The 18,096-nt window shown below is 40.2% G+C and overlaps 1 protein-coding gene across 3 annotated transcripts in view; it reads left to right on the top strand.

Annotated features, from left to right (window-relative positions):
• Positions 1-18,096, top strand: part of pex5la (peroxisomal biogenesis factor 5-like a) — a 104,099-nt gene that overhangs the window by 63,998 nt on the left and 22,005 nt on the right. For 2 of the 3 annotated variants that reach the window (XM_074667544.1, XM_074667541.1), the window contains 4 exons: positions 139-262; positions 843-936; positions 1,159-1,188; positions 4,306-4,401. In XM_074667544.1, the coding sequence (XP_074523645.1) occupies positions 139-262; positions 843-936; positions 1,159-1,188; positions 4,306-4,401 (344 nt within the window). The remainder of the gene's footprint in view (positions 1-138; positions 263-842; positions 937-1,158; positions 1,189-4,305; positions 4,402-18,096) is intronic. The other variant, XM_074667543.1, reaches the window with a different exon arrangement.

Below are 18,096 nucleotides of genomic sequence, written 5' to 3'. Positions count from 1 at the left end.
AGTACCTCTGACCAACATATCGATAGTAAATTCATCTAAAATCTAATTGTCAACGTGACAGGCCTAGGTATCAACAATTATTTCAAACAAGTCCACATTGGAGTATTAAAGTAACTACTTGTTATTTTCTGTCACCAGTAACAATTGGTTCACCGCTGGATAAATGGGAAGAGCTGAACGCAAACTCGGAGAAGAATGGCAACAGGAAATGGAAGCTGGAGAGAAGACGTTCATCAAAAAACTCATCAAATGAGTTTCTGTGGTAGGTATTCTCCTTTATCACCTAATGACTACAACAGCCATTTATTGAAATTCAGTATTTTGTGCCAGTATTATATTGATTTATTTTGTTATAATTAAAATATTTTTGAGCTAATAAAAAATTATTCTTTGCAAGGTAGAGGTATTAATCATGTTACGTAACTTTTTGTATTAGATTTGAAAATCAGCTACAAACATGAAGTAAAAAGATTATTGATTAATAGCTTGTTGTTTTCTGGGAATGCAGCTCAATAAATTATAAGTAGGAATGTGCAAACACTGGCATGAATCATGGCTTTGCAGAAGGTTTGGAATGAATGTCAATGTTGTGGCGATGGAGCTGTTTGTATTCATGTAGAAGCCCGTGGCCTTTGGATGAGAACTTGCAGCCAACTTTTATTTTGCCCTTAAAAAACTGGCAACCAGACACAAGAATTTTGTCTTTCCAAAGTGGAAGAATTGTTTTGGTTTGGTTTTTTAATCTCCCAGATCATTTAGACTAAGAGATACAGAAATTATATTTACATCAAGTTTAGAGCAGTTTTCTTGTTTCATTAGAAATATCTATTTTTTTCCTCCAGGTCCATCGACTGTAAAACCCAATTAGAGTCAACGAACAAGAACTTGGTGGAAGTAAATACCAAAGTTGAACCAGAGTCTGCTCTAGCATCTCAAGTAAGTGCTCAGTATGACAGCAGCAGGCAGTAATCATCATTATTGTATGCGCTGTCTGCATTTGAAATAAACATCCTTTTGAAGAGAGAAAGCTTCACACACCTCACACACATTGTTCTGACTGATGGTTAAGGATAAGAATTTCATGAATTGAACTGCATGCTAATGCACACTAATGAGGCCCATCATGTTGTGCTAACACCTACAATTCTTCCATTTCAGCTCAACAGGCAGTATATTAGTGGAAGACATGTAAGCCACCCTATGCATCCTTTCATATATATTGAAAGACTTCTACATTTGCACCAGAGTAAAAAGCATCACATCATCTCGTAAAATTTGACTCCAAAGACCAAAAAGCAGATAATATTGAGCCAAAAGTGCCTTTAAGGAAACCCAGATGTATTGTTGGCCTTGAGATTGTTCCTTTGTGGTGCTATGAGGTCCAAATGTCAAGCGCTTTCCTCCTCAGTTGATGTCTCTGTGTAGGTCTGAATTAGAGCTCTTGTTTCTAGACACCATTATTAGATTAATAGCCTATGAATTATTCAGCAGCCTTACTCTGGGCCCATTAGAGCTGATCTCACCAAGCTAGCTAAACATACATCACCCATTCAGCACGCTGATAAATAATAGATTTTGAATTAAAGATAACTGTACGAATAAGAGGGAAGGCATTGGCCAAAATAACACACTCACTTGTTTCACTCAGGAGTTACAAAATGGTGGTTTAAGTTTACTTAACAGATACCACACACACAGACACACACACACACACACAAACAGGGTGTGCACAAAAAGAAGGCAGATGTTTATCCGTTGCATTCCTACACTATGTAAGTCATGTTTTCATACACATTCAACCAGCTCTAAAAATGTTTGGCTTCAAGGACAAAATTTCACCCAAAGAAGATCATTTTGTGTGTAAAGAGCTACAGAAGTATTTTGTTAGGGTAGAAGTTTCTGAACTTGTGTTGAGTTTACGAAATGACACAATAATCTTTAATTAAGAATAGATGACTGAAGGTTCTGATCTGTCAAAGACTTCTCACATTTGTTAAGTCTTCACAATAATCTTCAAGAACTCCTCTTGAGCAGGGATCGTTCAGCTTCACAGCTGAAAAAAAACATATATAACTATTATTTTCCACAAGTAGAGGTAGTAGAAGCAGGATAAAATATTGATACAACAAGCTAGATTTCTCTTTCAGTTTGATTCACCCTGTCACTTCTTAATGACTCAGAGTGGTGGCGCTAATGATATGAATGAGGACAACATTTATTGACCGGAGTAAAAGTTGACAGTGGCTTAAAACCATATATGGTCAAGGATGTTTGGTGCCGCTTAAGGCTGGTTGATTGCAGAAAACACTAGAAACCACACTCCAAAAAATCTACAAATAATTTAAAGCAAAAATAAACATATTTACAGCCTGGTTTAAAGAATGTTTTTGGTCTGAATAGCTAATCTCTCTCAGCACATACTGTTCAACGGTTGAATATTTGCATAACTTATTATTTCCACATTTAGTAAACATACAGGTTTTGCCAAGCTAAGTGCACGGCTGCCTTGACTGACAGTTGGGCACCATGTAGCTGCCTGCAAAGAGTCAGAACGCCTGCCTCTTTGCCTCATCAAACATTAAAGCAAGGTTCGCTGTTTTCCAAAACGGCTACTAAACTAGCAATTCCTACTGATTTGGCAAAAAAAATTGTATGTAGTGTGTTAAAAAGAGAAAAATCTGCCAAAGAATCACATACGTCCTGTTGATCTGGGGAAAGTACATAGCATGCAGTGGGCCAATCTTAACTCAATCTTAACTGTTTCCCACAATGCACAGCTCATGCTGTTCATCTTATTTTTCTGTTTATTGCATCTAGCATACAGTTTTAGGTGCATTAGTGCCACCTACTGGAATGAGTTAGAAACAACAATACAAAAACACTAACGTTACACAGTCCATAATATGTAAATGAAGTTATGCAAAAGAGAACAAATCTTTTCACTCCTAGTTGTACAAGAGGTGATTCCCACCTCACAGGTAATTGTTTACGTCTACGAAATTCATAAAAAGTCATTATAAAAAAGTTTTTAAACCTTTTCAGATCATACGTGGGTTATACAGCATAGCATACAACAAAACAGACCACACAACACAATCATAGTACGCACTACATTTAAAAGCAGGGGGGCAATATTCAGTAACTACTATCTGCTGCATTTATATGATATTGGTAATGTGTGGTTTTGAAAACAGCCACTTTATGAGAAACAGATGGGTGGCATCACAAATACTACGTCTATATATTTTACAGATCTTCAATTTGTGATTTTTTAGCTTTTTTTCTGAAATAGAAACAGCTGAACCGTTCTTGTTTCTGGTATTGTCTAGAATTTTGTCTCCGGTATCAGAGACTGCACACACAGACTGTTAGTCTTACCAGATTTCAGATGGCGTTACACCTGATTTGTAAATGTTAAAATGTCTTTGGGTGGATTTTTCATTTATTAACTCTACAACAGCTTATTGTTCCTTAACACAACCAAGACAGTGATGGGATTTTCTTCACACTGTGTGCCTTTTGTTCGTGTAAATAGAAAAAATGATTATCCACATTCACTGGGTGAGATGATTATTTCTTCATCCATTAAAAGGGAGACTTGAGCGACCTCAATTAATCTGGTGTAATGAAGGTCTGTTTTAACAGGTACTTGCTGGACTTTCTGGGGGAAACCACTGTCTCCACACACCCGCTACACACAGTCATTAATGTTTACAGTAAACCTTGGTCTTATCACATCAGAGCATGAGGAGGTATCTAAAACTGATTTAAGCAGTGTAACATGTAGATGCAATGTGAAATCATCTCAACCACAGCACACTTCTAATGCAAAACCTCATGAGTGAACAATTGATTTCCATTTCCACAGCCGAGTAGGGCTTTACGTCAATGCAAATCAGGTCATTTCCAGGTTTGATTTTGCATGTGCAGGTGTACAGGAAAGGGAGAAGATGTGTAGGGGAGGGGGTTGAGAGGGGCTCGATGAGTAGCATGTCATTCAGACGAGGGGTGGGGTGAGAAGCTGACAGCAGTGATTCTGCTGGCCTTCCTAAGCATGTCAGAGGCTTTGTCGAGGCAGGGATATTTACTCGTCCCTGAGAAAGAAGAGACGGCTGACCCTGCACACTCTCCCTGCCTGTCTCTGCCTCTGGCTGATTGTGTGTGTGATGTGGTGAGCTGTGCGCGTGTGAGTGTGTGTGTGTGTTTATGTGATCCGTTGTACAAACATGAGTGCCTATTAAATATATTTCTTTCATGAGCGTATTTGTATATATTATGAAATTCATGTATGTCTGTGTGTGACAGGCCCGCCTGAGTAAAGACCAGCGGTTGGGCAGCGCCCTCCTTTCCAGAAACCAGTCCCTGGAGGAGGAGTTTGAGCGAGCCAAGGCTGCTGTTGAGGTAAGCAGAGTGCTGCTTAGTGTGGCTAACATCTGTCACCTGTCAGGTGAGAGACATCTCCACCGCTGACTTTTATAAAACTTCACAGAAAAGACCAGGCTAGTTTTAAATATTTAAGAGTTGAATGTCTTCTTGTGCCCTGATCCACTAATTTTGAGAGTATGTCTATTTTTTTTCAAGTGGTATAAAAATGTATTTTTTTTCGGAATATCTGATTTCTCTGACAGCACACATTGTAGGGGGATGGATTTTTTTTTATAACTCAGCTGTTTAAAAGATTTGAAGGTTAAGTTCGGTTTATACAGCTTTTACATTGTTTATAGAATGAAGTAGAACAAAATACTCACCCAGAAGGCTTTCCTGATCCAAGCAGTGCTTCGGGAGATATTTAGATCCAAAATTGTGCAGCGGACGTCCGTATAATGGGATCCAACGGGGCACAGACAGTGCCGCTCCTAAAACTGCATTAATCGTCCAAAAACTCGTGTTTTTCACCAATATTCCATCATGGTCCACTCCGGGTTAGTCCTCTGCGGCAGTCTGTGTCACTCCAGACAGCGCTGTGTGGCTGTAATGACCTCTGAACTGAAGAAGACTTTGTTTACGTTTGCCCCTCAAAGAAAGGAGTCAGCTCTCCCAAAAGTACTGCGCATGCGCGGTCGGCTCTCCAGAGAGTACTGCGGATGCGCAGTACTCTCTGGAACGCAAACTCCTTTCCTTGAGGGGCAAATGTAAACAAAGTCTTCGTCAGTTCAGAGATTAGTACAGCCACACAGCGCTGTCTGGAGTGATACAGACTGCCGCAGAGGACTAACCCGGAGTGGACCATGATGGAATATTGGTGAAAAACACGAGTTTTTGGACGATTAATGCAGTTTTAGGAGCAGTGCTGTCTATGCCCCGATGGATCCCATTAAACAGACGTCACGATTTTGGATCTAAATATCTCCCAAAGCACTGCTTGGATCAGGAAAGCCTTCTGGGTGAGTATTTTGTTCTACTTCATTCTATAAACAATATAAAAGCTGTATAAACCGAACTTATCCTTTAAGAACACGAGTGCTTACACAATCAGAGGCTCAGCTCACCTGATTGACAAGTGGACCCCCTATAGCTGATAGTGAATAGGCTGAAGGCCTGTCTAATTTCTTACATGGCTCCTTCACAGATCTTCTTCAAAACTTTTTTTTTTTCTATAAGTTCCACTTACACGTGTAGCAGCAAAGAGATAAAAGGCCACTGTCTTGTTCACAGGGGTCCCAAATTCAACACAAAAAAAGGAAGTGTCACACAGGACCTTGAATCATAAAACCTTTAAACCAGAACAAGCTTTGGTAGTATCACATTAACAATGCAGCTACACATGTAGCCTTTAATTGCCCCTGATTTGAAAACACCTACATGAAATCCTGTGGAGCTGATTTCTATTCAACTCCCTCAGCCCTTTCATTGCCTTGTCAAATGATCGCTTTTGTGCTTCATGCAATGTATTCACTCCTGTGGTGCTGGTGGACAGTTTAATTGTCCGTGCTATAATTTGCACTCTCAAGTTCACAGGGTGTTTGACCCAGAAAATTTTTCACAACACCCAGCTGGCTAACAATATGAAGGTAAAATAGGTCAGCCATTATAGGGCCAGACATCAGATACCACAGGGGATGGAGAACTTAAAGTAATTAGATATGACTCAATTCTGCAAAGCACAGCGTATTGACACTCTCCTTTTGTCAAGTTGTGAGAAATGCTGGAAGTTCTTGTGGATTTCAGGCGTGTGGTGTATGGGGTACACTAGAGTGACCAAGCGTCCTCTTTTGCCCAGACATGTCCACTTTTTACGTCCTGTCCGGGGTGTCCGGGCGGGTTTGATAAATTCACGAAAATGTCCAGTGTTCACTGATTTTCATAGGACCATTGCGCGTGTCCGTAAATTGACTGGCGCTTGCAAACAATACTATGATGCGCATCACTTACCGAGAGGCTGCCTTGTGGGCAGGTCTGCTCTGCGCGTGCACACACACATAGAGAGTGGGAGGATCAGAGAGAAGGTGAGAGAGAGAGACATAGATGGAGAGCGGAGAAGACAGGGGGCTGTTTAGACAACGGAGCTGTATTGCACGGAAGATGCCTAAGCGTAAGTGCAGCTTCACAGATGAACTGCAAAAAAAAAAAATTCTGACATACCGTCCCGGTCGGGACAAGTGGGAGGCGGAGTGTACCGTGTGCAAAGCTGGCACATATGTCTCAGTGTCTCATGAAGCACTCAAAAAAATCCAGTACTGTGGTGTTTCCACAGACGGGAGTAACCACGGGGCAGTGAAAATATTAAGAACATAAGAAGCCTGTCTGAATTTGTGCCTCGAGGCCAGTGCCATTGTCCTCTTTTTTGGAAATCAAAATATGGTCACCCTTGGGTACACCATGACGGTATGGAAACTATGCATGGATACTCTATCTGCAGGACGGTGAGAATCATAGTAAATATCATGTAAACTAGGGTGACTATAGGTCCTCTTTTGCACAGGCATGTCCTCCTTTTTGGTCGTAACCATAGACTGTAAAAAAAAAAATGGACGTCTGTTGCTTGGCTCAAAGTGAGGTCTCCACAAAAACTGCTGCCCCTGGTGACTGGCTGCAGTACAGGTTAAAAAATCCAGCCTTCCAGCCATTCCAGATGGGCTGTGGTCAAACTTTTAAAAATTAATACTCCTTGTAGAAATGTTTCTCACGTCCGATTGTTGTTGTGATTTGAAGATAACATTTGGCTGCCTTGTATTCAAGTCCTCTTTTTTCTGAAAAACGTAGTTTTCAGTAGTTATACGAGATTAAAAATTAGGCTTTACATAACGTTTTGGGATGATTGACAACTGCTGTTCTTGTGTATTTATTCGGGGATTGTGAAATATGTCAGGTAGAGTCAGTGATTAGACTCCCGAAAGAAAAAAATATCTTTTTTTTTGTTGCGCAGCTCCACTCAGATTCTCTCAGAATCCCTCATCGTCTCTACTGCGCAGACTCTGGATGCAATTGCTACCAATGGCTGCACCTGTGACGGTGGTATTTGGGCTTCCAAACCGTACAATGATAAATGGCGGAGCCACACTGTCCACTCCATATGCAGTCTAGTATATATCTAGTATAGTCCAGTATTTATAATAAAGTGCTGCACTGGGCCACTGGCATTATTCTGATGTACCTACCTGCCAAGATGTTGAGCTTGCAGGCCACATGAGTCATAGCATGCAGGACCCAGGACACTATTCCTCTCAGATCAAACAGAAAACATGCCCTGACGGAAAATGCCAAAGTGTAAATTCACTTTCACAGACAAACTGCAAAAAAGTATCTCTTTCCTTCGAGGTTGTGATCAGTGGGAAGCACTTTGTACTGTCTGCAAACATGGCACCTATGTGGAAAGTTCTGGAGATTTGGAAAACCATGATACACAGGGATTATCAGTACTTTTCCCTCCAAACAGAAAAAAAATGTTTCAAATGAACATAACTGTTAATTTTTTAACACAACAGGTCGAGACCTGTTAATGTTTTTGGTAAGTGTCTTGAGATATTGTTTGTTATGATTTGGCGCTATACAAATAAAGATTTATCGATGTTTTATAACGCTTCTTTGTTGTTTTTTGATTTTTATATATATATATATATATATATATATATATATATATATATATATATATATGTGTGTGTGTGTGTGTGTGTTTTTGCAGTATTTTTGAGAGGCTGGTGTCCTCTTTTTGGGTTTACAGATTGTGGTCACCCCAGGCAAACCTCTTGCAGCTCAGCAAACATAATTTTCTCTGAAGCTCAAAGCAGTTTAACTTCTACCCCCTCAGTGTCATTACATGTTCAGTTGCTATTTGATCCAAAAACAAGAAGAAAAAGAATTTTTACCCACAGTTAAATTAGTTTTCTTCATCTATTTTTCAGAAAGTGTGAATACTTGTGGTTTTCTTTTGGTGCAAGATATTTTTGAAAGGTTACATCATCCAGGGCCCAAAAACAAATAGCAGAGAGTCTAAAAAAAGTCAGGAGAGTCCCTTTTTTGCTGTGCTGGAGTTTAGATAACAAGGAAAGTTAAGTTTTCTTTTACTTGCACTCCACCACTCAATAGACATCTTCTTTCCCCTAAAAAAGGAGTAAGCCCTGCACTATTGGGATATCTCAGCTCTACTGAGAGCTACAGTAGGCTGTTGCACAGTAAGCTATGTGTAATGGTCACTAAATAATGGAGCAGGGACAGGAAGGTGATAAGAAAGTGAGAGGAACAGCCGCAGAGTAGTGGGCAACCCACTCAGGGATCCCTCCCTAAAGTTAGAAATGATGTAACATCTTGTGTAAGCTGCATCCTGCCAAATTACAGCACAGTTTTAGAAGATGCATCAGCTAGGGGCCAGGTAGAGAATTTGACTCTGAAGATCCTTCTGAGCAAGCATCCAAGCATGGAGCATCGATTGGTAACAGTATCTCAAAGCTTCAATCGAGCAGCAGCCTGAGTGCTGGGCTCCACTCTGGAGCTCTGGTGCAAGTAGTCTGCCATTTTTGGCTTCAGCTGCCAATGTCAGAGCCCACAATCAGATAATCATCATCTAAGTAGCTGAGCATATGCAAGCTCCTTCATACTCACAGAGACATGGAGGTAGAGATGGCTCAGATGGCGAAGAGAACATTAAATCAGCACAGTGCCTTCTTACCAATTCATTCAATTAGACATCACAGCCGAATGTAAAAGAAGACAAAAATTAGGACAAATAGAAGAAGCAGGAAATGGGCTCCCTAGTATAATCAGTTTGAGAAAATCAAGATTTTATTCCTTTACACGCTGAGATCTTTGAGAAAGTAGAATAAAAGGGCAGTGGGCCAAGAGGAGAATCAGCCTCGATTTCTTAAAAAGCAACTGTTAAGTGAGCTGTTAGAGTAGGTAAGTGACTTTCCACATCATATAAGAGTACTGTCAGTTATTCTGAGCTGATGAAAATACATTCATCCTCTTAAAAGGAGAATCACTACAACAGCTATGAGTACAACTGTGTCTGCAGGAAACAATGATTTAGAGCCTGGGAAAGCTCTCCCACAGTGGCAGTGAAGACGAGATGAAGGTGACTGTGTGGCCTCTTGTTTGATTAAAACAGCAGCACACAACAGGTTCAATTTTATCACCACAATATTGTTCTGGGGCAGCTGTGCTTCATAGAGAGATTGCAGAGGTAGTGCAGGTGCCTAAGTTAGAGATGCTGCTCTGATCAAAAGGTCAGTGGTGATAACCCTAAAGGTCTTCTGGGGAAACGTGGATGGAAAAATCAGAGTAATGCTTTTACCTCCCTCAATAATTTCAACGAATGTGTCCCCAAGCAGACAGATGAACTCTGTTTTTTTCCAATAGAGCTACAGCCTTTCAGAGATGAGGATAATTAACTAGTTGTTTGGTTTGATATAGAATGTTTAAATGTTTCAAAAAGCTTGAGTTGTTGCCTCTTGTCCACCCCAGCGGAAAGGTTTGCTACCTTGTTTTGTTTCTTGTGGGTTCACTGTCAGTCACAAATAAATAATGCAAGCGAATCAAAATGCACCACTAAGAGCAATGTGCAAACACAAGGTCCTGCGGAAGGTCTTATCCTTATGGCTAACTCTGGCATATTTACATGGATGGAAAATATTGAATCTTCCACAGTATTCTAATTTTCTGCAAAACTCGTACAGCGAGTCATCACATCGCCGGCCAAAACGCACTCACAGCACTTTGTCTGTGGAAGTGTATTCGATTCATGTCTGAGTGACATTATCGGACTCCAGCTTCCTATTTTCATCCCTCTGCCTGAGCCTGTGCAGCACATAGTGTGTGTGTGTGTGTGTGTGTGTGTGTGTGTGTGTGTGTGTGTGTGTGTGTGTGTGTGTGTGTGTGTGTCATTAACATTGAAAGGCCAGGCCAGTCGTACCCAGAGATGAGGAGAGCTTTTTTTTTTCCTACCCAGTGTCACGGGTAAATAATGGCACTTTTCTCTGGTTAACCCTGCGGGCAAAGTGGATAAGTAAACTCCATTCAAGTACTCAGATTATCTCTAGAGGCTGAGAAAGATTAACGAGCCAAACTGCACAAACAGATGCAGTCTGGGAAACACGCGTTGAGAAATACAATTGAGCATCATTCTAGAAAATTAAAAATGTTACAGATTCAATAAATCAACAGAAATTCAGTCCATCCATTCTTTTCAACTGTGGTAAAACTAACATTTGGTTAGGGGAAAAATATTTCTTATCTGTATTTGCAATTATCAAAACTTAAAAAAAGTGTTTTTAAAGGGGACATATAATGCTGATCCGTGATTTAATACTTACATATAAAATAATAAAGTTGAAAATGAGACCTTTCACCCCCTGAATTTTCAAAAAATGAGATATTGTATTTTTTCTGATATCTTAGAACGAGATTTGATGCCTCTGAAAATAGGTCATTGACGTTTGGCTTCTAGATTTCGACCTTCATGACGACATTAGGATCCTCTCTTTTTATTGGAGTAATCTGATAAAGTAGCTCCTCCTCTGTGAAGTCAGTTAGTCACACAACCGCCACCGAGGGATACACCCACCAAGAGCTGAGTATAAACAAAGCTCCCTACTAGCTCTGGCTAACTTGACTGAGTGCTAACATAGTGACGAACTGACGGTAGAGGCGATCTTTAGACTACACTTTCAGCATGATGGATAAAACAGACAGAGAAAAGTGAAGGAGCAGGATGGAGCCCTGTTGTAGAAATAGTTTATTGGTGAAGTCTGCCTATATTTCCACGTATAAACTATACATGTTACAGTACCGGTTTGACTCGCCACACTGAAGTGTCCTGAGATGATCTGTGTGGAGGTGGATTTTCTTCCTCCTGAGCTGCAGAACCGTCCGGGTCTGACTCGGGGTCCAATACAAAAGGACGTATCCTACATTCTGCCATTTATTAGTGCTATCAATGTCTTACAGTGAAGTTTTGGCGAACAGCAAACTCGCTCGGTCTGCTCCATTCAATGTGGCGAAACTGTAAATACTGCCATGCTGCGAAAACCGCCCCCTGGCTCTACCCCCTCCGCCCCTCTGATAGCACTGACCAATCAGAGCACAAAGGGCTGTGACATTGTGAGGTTACTGGAGGTCATTCTCGGAGCGTTTCAACGAGATCTTCAGAATGGCCTAAACTGAGGATATTGAGAACGCTATTGTGGGGCAATGAAGGAACTAAATGACTTGTACTGAGGGCAGAAATGCTTTACAGGCATCCTAGTCTGGCATAGTGAAAAGGAGAAACAAGCATGATATGTCCCCTTTTAAGAAAAAAAAGGAAAGAAATGCTCTTAAAGGAATAACTGACTTTATTGGTCAGTATGGGTGAACCTTAGTTTGGTCATATAAGATGATTCATTCTTCTAGGTTACCTAAGAAAGCCTGTCTTCATCACTTCTTTTGGGTTTCTGCTGACTTTTCTTTGCAGGTGACTAGTTGGCTATTAACTCAGGGCCCAAACCAATATCCATTCTTAATAGTTCATGTGAGTGAAAGCCCTTATCTGGAGTTGGTAAAAGTGCTTAACAAATATAAATGTAAAAGGTCACCTGTCATGAAAATGAGAAAAAAAAACAGCATCATGAGGTGCTTAACTCTCGATTTCCTTTCTCTCCACCATTTTGAACAGGGGAGAGGAATTTCCAACTGATTTTATGTTGTTATACCCAAATTATTTGAGCCAGAAAACTTGAATTCTCTGAGAAGTCAGAAATGAACCACTAAAACAAGATTTTCTGTTCAGGACTACAAGTAAATAACTATATTTTGTCAATCTAAAAATAATAATATGCTCTATTATCTTTCTGCTGTCTTGTAAAACAGTGGATTTGAGAATTCACGGATAACAACAATAATCATATTCTGAAATAAATATTGTTTTGATTCGAGAGTGTGCCCCTCTTGTAGGTTAACTATTAAAGATACATAAAAAGTGTTTTGTTAGTCAACTATGAACTGTTAATGTAGGCCAATGGTGGTTAACACCTTACACTGGGTGGTGTTCTATAAATGTGTCAAGCTCTGTAAATTCAGAACATCTGAATCAGAGACACTAACAACATTCACACGAAAGTTTGAATACTCTGTTTTTATTTAAGGAGTGTGATGAAGACAGTAGAAGTAAGTGCTGTCCAAGTAGGAAATAATATTATCATTTTTTGTTGTGAACAATTTATTCACAAGGTAAATAAAGAACACACAGCTCACCTCCACCTTCTCAGTTCATCTCAGACTGTGCTGATAGATTTCGCGGAAGGAGGCAGTCAGGACTCAATCCATTTCTTAAACCATTTTCCTGTAACATTTCATCAGAGCAGCTAGATTAGAGCCGCAGCTCTGGCTTCACCGCAGTGATACACGGGATGTAAATTACCACACTGTATCTTTTCTGTTCCACATAATTAAACTGCCAATGTCAGAAGAGAACGCCCATCACAGAGGTACAAAAAAATTACAGAGCATGATGTAAATTCAAAACACGTCAATATCTTTACTTTATTTCAATTCTGCAAGCAATTTGTTGACACTGTTGGCGCAATTAAGGAGCCAACAAATCATTTGCCAGATGGAATTTCACAGTGCAAACAATAGACCGGCTACACGAGCAAGATAATCAGATGATGGACTGGGTCACCGGGCACATACTGGCGCACAGCACAATGAGAAATAATGAAATAATAGTGACTCTATTATGCAAATGAGTAAAATAACTGCAGCAAGAAAACCATTCACATGAGCTGAAGATTTGTGGAGAGCAGGAGCAGTGCTGGGCTGAGCAGTGATACATTTACTCAAACACTGCCGGGTTCACACAGTTCATGCATCCATACCATTTTTTAGGTCATATTTTCTCAAATAGAATTCTCTTTTTACTTTTGCACATTTGAGACCGTACTGTATTTAGGCAAGTGGTTATCAGTGGATTTTGATAAGTGACAGGTGCTATCAATTAGGTTCATCCTCAACAATAATCCCGTTATTCTATTGGATTATCAAAATTGGAATAATCCTCAAAAATAAAGTCTTAACATATCCATTACCTTTTAAAATCTGAAATATCTGGCTTTGAACTATAACGTATTTCCCCTGAAAAGTGTTGTGATCTTGAGCTTCCCACCAACAAGCAACTTGTCAGAATCAGCAGCTCCTCATCTCTCACCGCTGAGAGCTGCACCCTGGCCTCCATGTCAATCCCACACCTCACAGATGTAGAAATGAGGAGAGCTTTGACAAACACACACTGTCACAGTACATTTTTATGACCCTGCACCTCTCTACAGTGTTACACACATTCACTTTACACAGTGCTGTTGTGATCTGATGAGTTTCTGACTTCACAGGACTCAGTAAGTCACGTGGGGCTCTTCTGCTCTGTTTGGCATTATTTTTCCTGGTTTGTTCTGCTATGAAAAGAAGACAGCCAAGACTCATGGACTGGGCCAGTGGGGAAAAAAACTTCATGTGAAAAACATGCGTGATGTTAGCTCTGTAATAACAGTCCTGTATGCTCAGATCAGGGGAGCAGATGTTTCACTCAGCTGGTTTTCTCAATGAGACTTTGACTCAAATTAAAGTCAATCCAGAAAATGTATCACTATGAATATTCTCTGCAGTGCATGTCCATGTCACAACGTCATGTTGAAAACACACTTGACAATATCTCCTTTTCCGCTTATCTGCGTCTCATTGATTCCAGGATGAGCTTAGAGGTCAAGGGTATTGTGCTCATCCTCGCCAGAGGCAGATTCTGTGGCCCAGGCAACCAGAAAACATTCACCCAAGACTCCACCTTGAAAAACACTGCAGTGAATTCTTGGTAAATAGCTTCAGCTCTGCAGGGTGTTGTGATTCTATGAAGAGCTTCATCTAACCAAGGTGGCCTAAAAACACACAGAGCATTTGCAACACTGCATTTATAGTTTTAAGGAGGAAAAAAAAAGTTTTCTGTCACACACTTTGAAACAGGGTTGGACCAGAAAATACATTTTATATGTGCATTAGATTGAGACCATCATATCTATCATCTTGATCTGCTTCAAACACTCGTTGCTCCAAGCACCAATTAATGGAAGTGCCATTACATGCCATCCCAAAGCTCAAAAGGTGTCATCAACTTGGGGCAGAAGTCTTTATCAGAATAAAACTTCTAATATAATTCAGACCAGTAAACGGATCTATTAAGTTACATCGCCATTCTTAGAGCCACCCAGCTGATGTGGCTGAACACTGCCATTGCGCCACAGTTACTTAATTCAATGCAAATGTCAGAACACTTAATTCTCTATTCACAGGAGTAAGCACTGTGTGGAATTCCACTACAAGCTTTTTTTTTACACTTTCATCTGTTATGTTTAAGGAAGTATTAACAGTAACTAGAAAAGCACTCAGAGAGCACAGATCTCTGCCAAGCATACTGTGATTGTCACGCAACACTTTAGTCCTACTTTAATGTTATACTCCCTTCCAGCAGACTGTCTGCTACAATTTGGTGTTAATTGCGGGTTTGTATGACATTTTTTTTTACCTGGCAGTGTTAAAAATTATGATGACCCAATACATATTTCATATTCAGAACCTAGTATCCAGAATATTGCCAGGATCTGGATCGTACTTTTACATCTGTCAGAAATTATCGTGACTCTGTCTTGTATTCTCTGGCAAAGCAATCAGACCATTTATTGTGGAGTTATATAAACATATGGTGAAAATGGCCCTATCTCACAGTGATGAAGAATCCTTTAAAAGGATCCAGTATCCAGACAGTGATCCAGCTAAATAGGATAAATAAGCATCGATATCAGTGACTGGTGAAAGAATAGTATCCAAAAATATTGAGGTATGAGGTTTGGCCCAAAGTCCTTAGTCATAATATAAGAAGATGTAATGAGAGGAAGGTAAAACAGAAAACACACTGTGTGGATGTGTTTTAGACTGACTTTATCTTGCAGCTTTTTAAGCATTCTTGAAGTCTTTTCAACTCCTCTTTGCTAAAGCAGATAAACAGTGTTGCACTAGTCAAAGTGAGAAGAGATAAACTAACGCTCATAATCCTGTCTCTGTCAGTAAAGTCATGACTGCTCTAGTTGTAGCACTTTATCTGAGATTTTTTTTAAAAATTATACATTAGGCATCACAAAATGCTATTAAAGATATGCTGTAACAAGAAGTTGCCAGTACATTTTTTACACACAATTTTAATTTGCTTTGAATAAGTAAAAACTCAGTGAACTTATTAACAAAATTTGCACAGGGTGTTGAATTTGTACAAACAAGAACTTCACTTTTAGTGACTATTCGAAAATGTATTTAAAATATTCCCTTCTTCTTCACCACAACACCACTGGCTCTGACTGCATCTTTCCCAAGCTTCTCCCTTGGTTTAATCTGAATCTCAGGACATCATCTCATACTGAGCTAAACTGCTTGGCAAATCTAATAAATTACAACCCACACTGTAATCCAGAGGCAAAGTACCACAATAAAAATTTATTCAATATCTTCAAGTTTGGAACACAGAAAACTCATCATCCAAACAGCATTAGTGTGAGCAGAACATTTAGTTTCACATTGTAGTCTGAAACCCTTTTGACACCGATGACAGCTGAAGTGTACAGCTAACTCTGACAGGAATCTAATGTAGCAGCTTGAAATGTGCACCCTTTTCTGTATGCACGTGCTCTCTTATGTTAACCTCTCCACTGAACTGCAAAGCGACTGTTGCTAACAGTACTTCCATATTAATGAATACTGTTTACTATCAGCATAAAATTAAGACGTTAATAATATTCGTATTCACATTGTCATATTAGGATATGGTGGTAATGAATATTAAAATGAATGTAGGCACATTATGCTTATTTTTTTTACAAAATGGGAATGTAATGTTGCTTTGCACGAGCCTGCAGCTTTTTCTGTACCTGTGACCTCAAGTCAGCTATTCTCTGTTTTGAGGACACATCCTGTGTACCATATTGTAAAGAGCAGTGGACCCCAACCCCTGGGCCGTGGACCAGTACCAGGCTGCACATAAAAAATACTCTACTTAAATTATTTCAGTCTGATTTATTATCTGATGCTGAATGATATTTTATTTTGAAAAATGAACGGATTCTCTCTGTCGTACCCGTCTAAGACTCATTCTTGACGCCAAACCCAAGCTATCAGAATCAGAATCTCTTGTCCCGTGGAGGGAAATTAGTTTTGCTACACAAAGACAAGGTAAAACCAACAGGGTTAAAAAAAAAACATAAAAGTTAAAAACATGAAAATACACAAAAACAATAAGTTTAGTTCAGAGCTCATTCCAAAGTGGAAAATTACTACCAAGTAATCTAAAAGTGCAATGTGCAGATGTGCAAATGAGCAATAAAAGTGCCAGAATTAGAACCAGAATCTAGCTGGCAAAATGGACAATACACAAACATCTTAGGAAAGTTTCTGTGTCAGTGAGGAGACAGAAGAATAGCTGGTCTGTGAAAATATTGTCTGACATTAAACCGGTCCATGGCGCAAGACAGGTTGGGGACCGCTGTTGCGCAGGCATCCTGACTGCAGAAGCAACGTTTAGCTCCATTCATTCAGACGAACAAGCGTTTTTAAAAGTGTACTTAGCGGTCTGGGAGAAAACGAGTGGAGAGATTGTTGATAAACAAATTTAGACCCGCCTCTCCTTCCATACCCCACCCCTGGCTCCACGCGCGAAAGATGATGGACGTGCATCGTCATGGAAACGATCGTAGAAACTGCGTAGCTGACCAACATGGCGGAGGCCCGACCAGTGAACGCTCGAGGGTCAGTTCGCTTAGCTATGATACGTGAAGCCGTATTTACTGCTTTGAAAGTAGTAGTAGTGTGACGGATATCAGTAGTATTGTAGCAAAAGATGTTATAATATTTAGATATATTTTAATATTTTCCGAACAAAGACGTGCGATGCTCTAAAAAAGAAAGGCCCAGGTTGTTGAGCTTGCCCTTGAAAGAGACTTGACCCGCATGACCCCTGTACGACGCAGTGGGAGGACACTGTCCTCATGAGATTTAGCTGTAACACTCGCCGGCTCCAGCTATTTTAAAGGTGTTTCTATCTTCAGCTCGCTAATATTGTTTGGGTTTCGTTGTTCTTTGATAACACTGATATATCAGACAACAGTAGCCACAACTAGACTGCCATAATTGATAACATCACAACAACAGTACATTTTGGCAGATTAGACAATAAAATGAATACCCGACTGCTGTTGCTGTTATGTGAAGCACCACAAAGCTATTGCTTACCTGTCCAGCAGAAAGACGGCGACATCCGCGTCAGTTTTCAGCTCTGTTATATCGCGGAGTTGCCTCCACCTTCAGAAAGCCACACCATTGTTGACCCGGGTCTTCCCTCTAAAGTCATAGACCTTCTTTTTCATTTTATGCTCTTCTGTCCCTTTTCTTTTGGGCTCTTCGGCGATAGCTAATGTTGGTATCGCACTGCTTTCTCACGCTAACTGCGCACGCTACGCAACATACTACCCCCACCCTCTGTCTGATCTGCACGTGAGTATGATCCGCCCCCTGTGTGTGGGAAGGTGTATTAACCTGCCGAAATTCAGAGCCAAGGCTGTGTTGAAACTGGACCTTTTTTCAACATGCTGTCAG

This window comes from Halichoeres trimaculatus, unplaced genomic scaffold, assembly GCF_033239565.1.
Source record: "Halichoeres trimaculatus isolate MK-OKI-2021-1 unplaced genomic scaffold, fHalTri1.1 fHalTri1_scaffold_4, whole genome shotgun sequence".
In the NCBI taxonomy this organism is placed as follows: Eukaryota; Metazoa; Chordata; class Actinopteri; order Labriformes; family Labridae; genus Halichoeres; species Halichoeres trimaculatus.
Note: the sequence above shows the minus strand (reverse complement) of the source record. Positions and strands in the feature narration are given on the sequence as shown.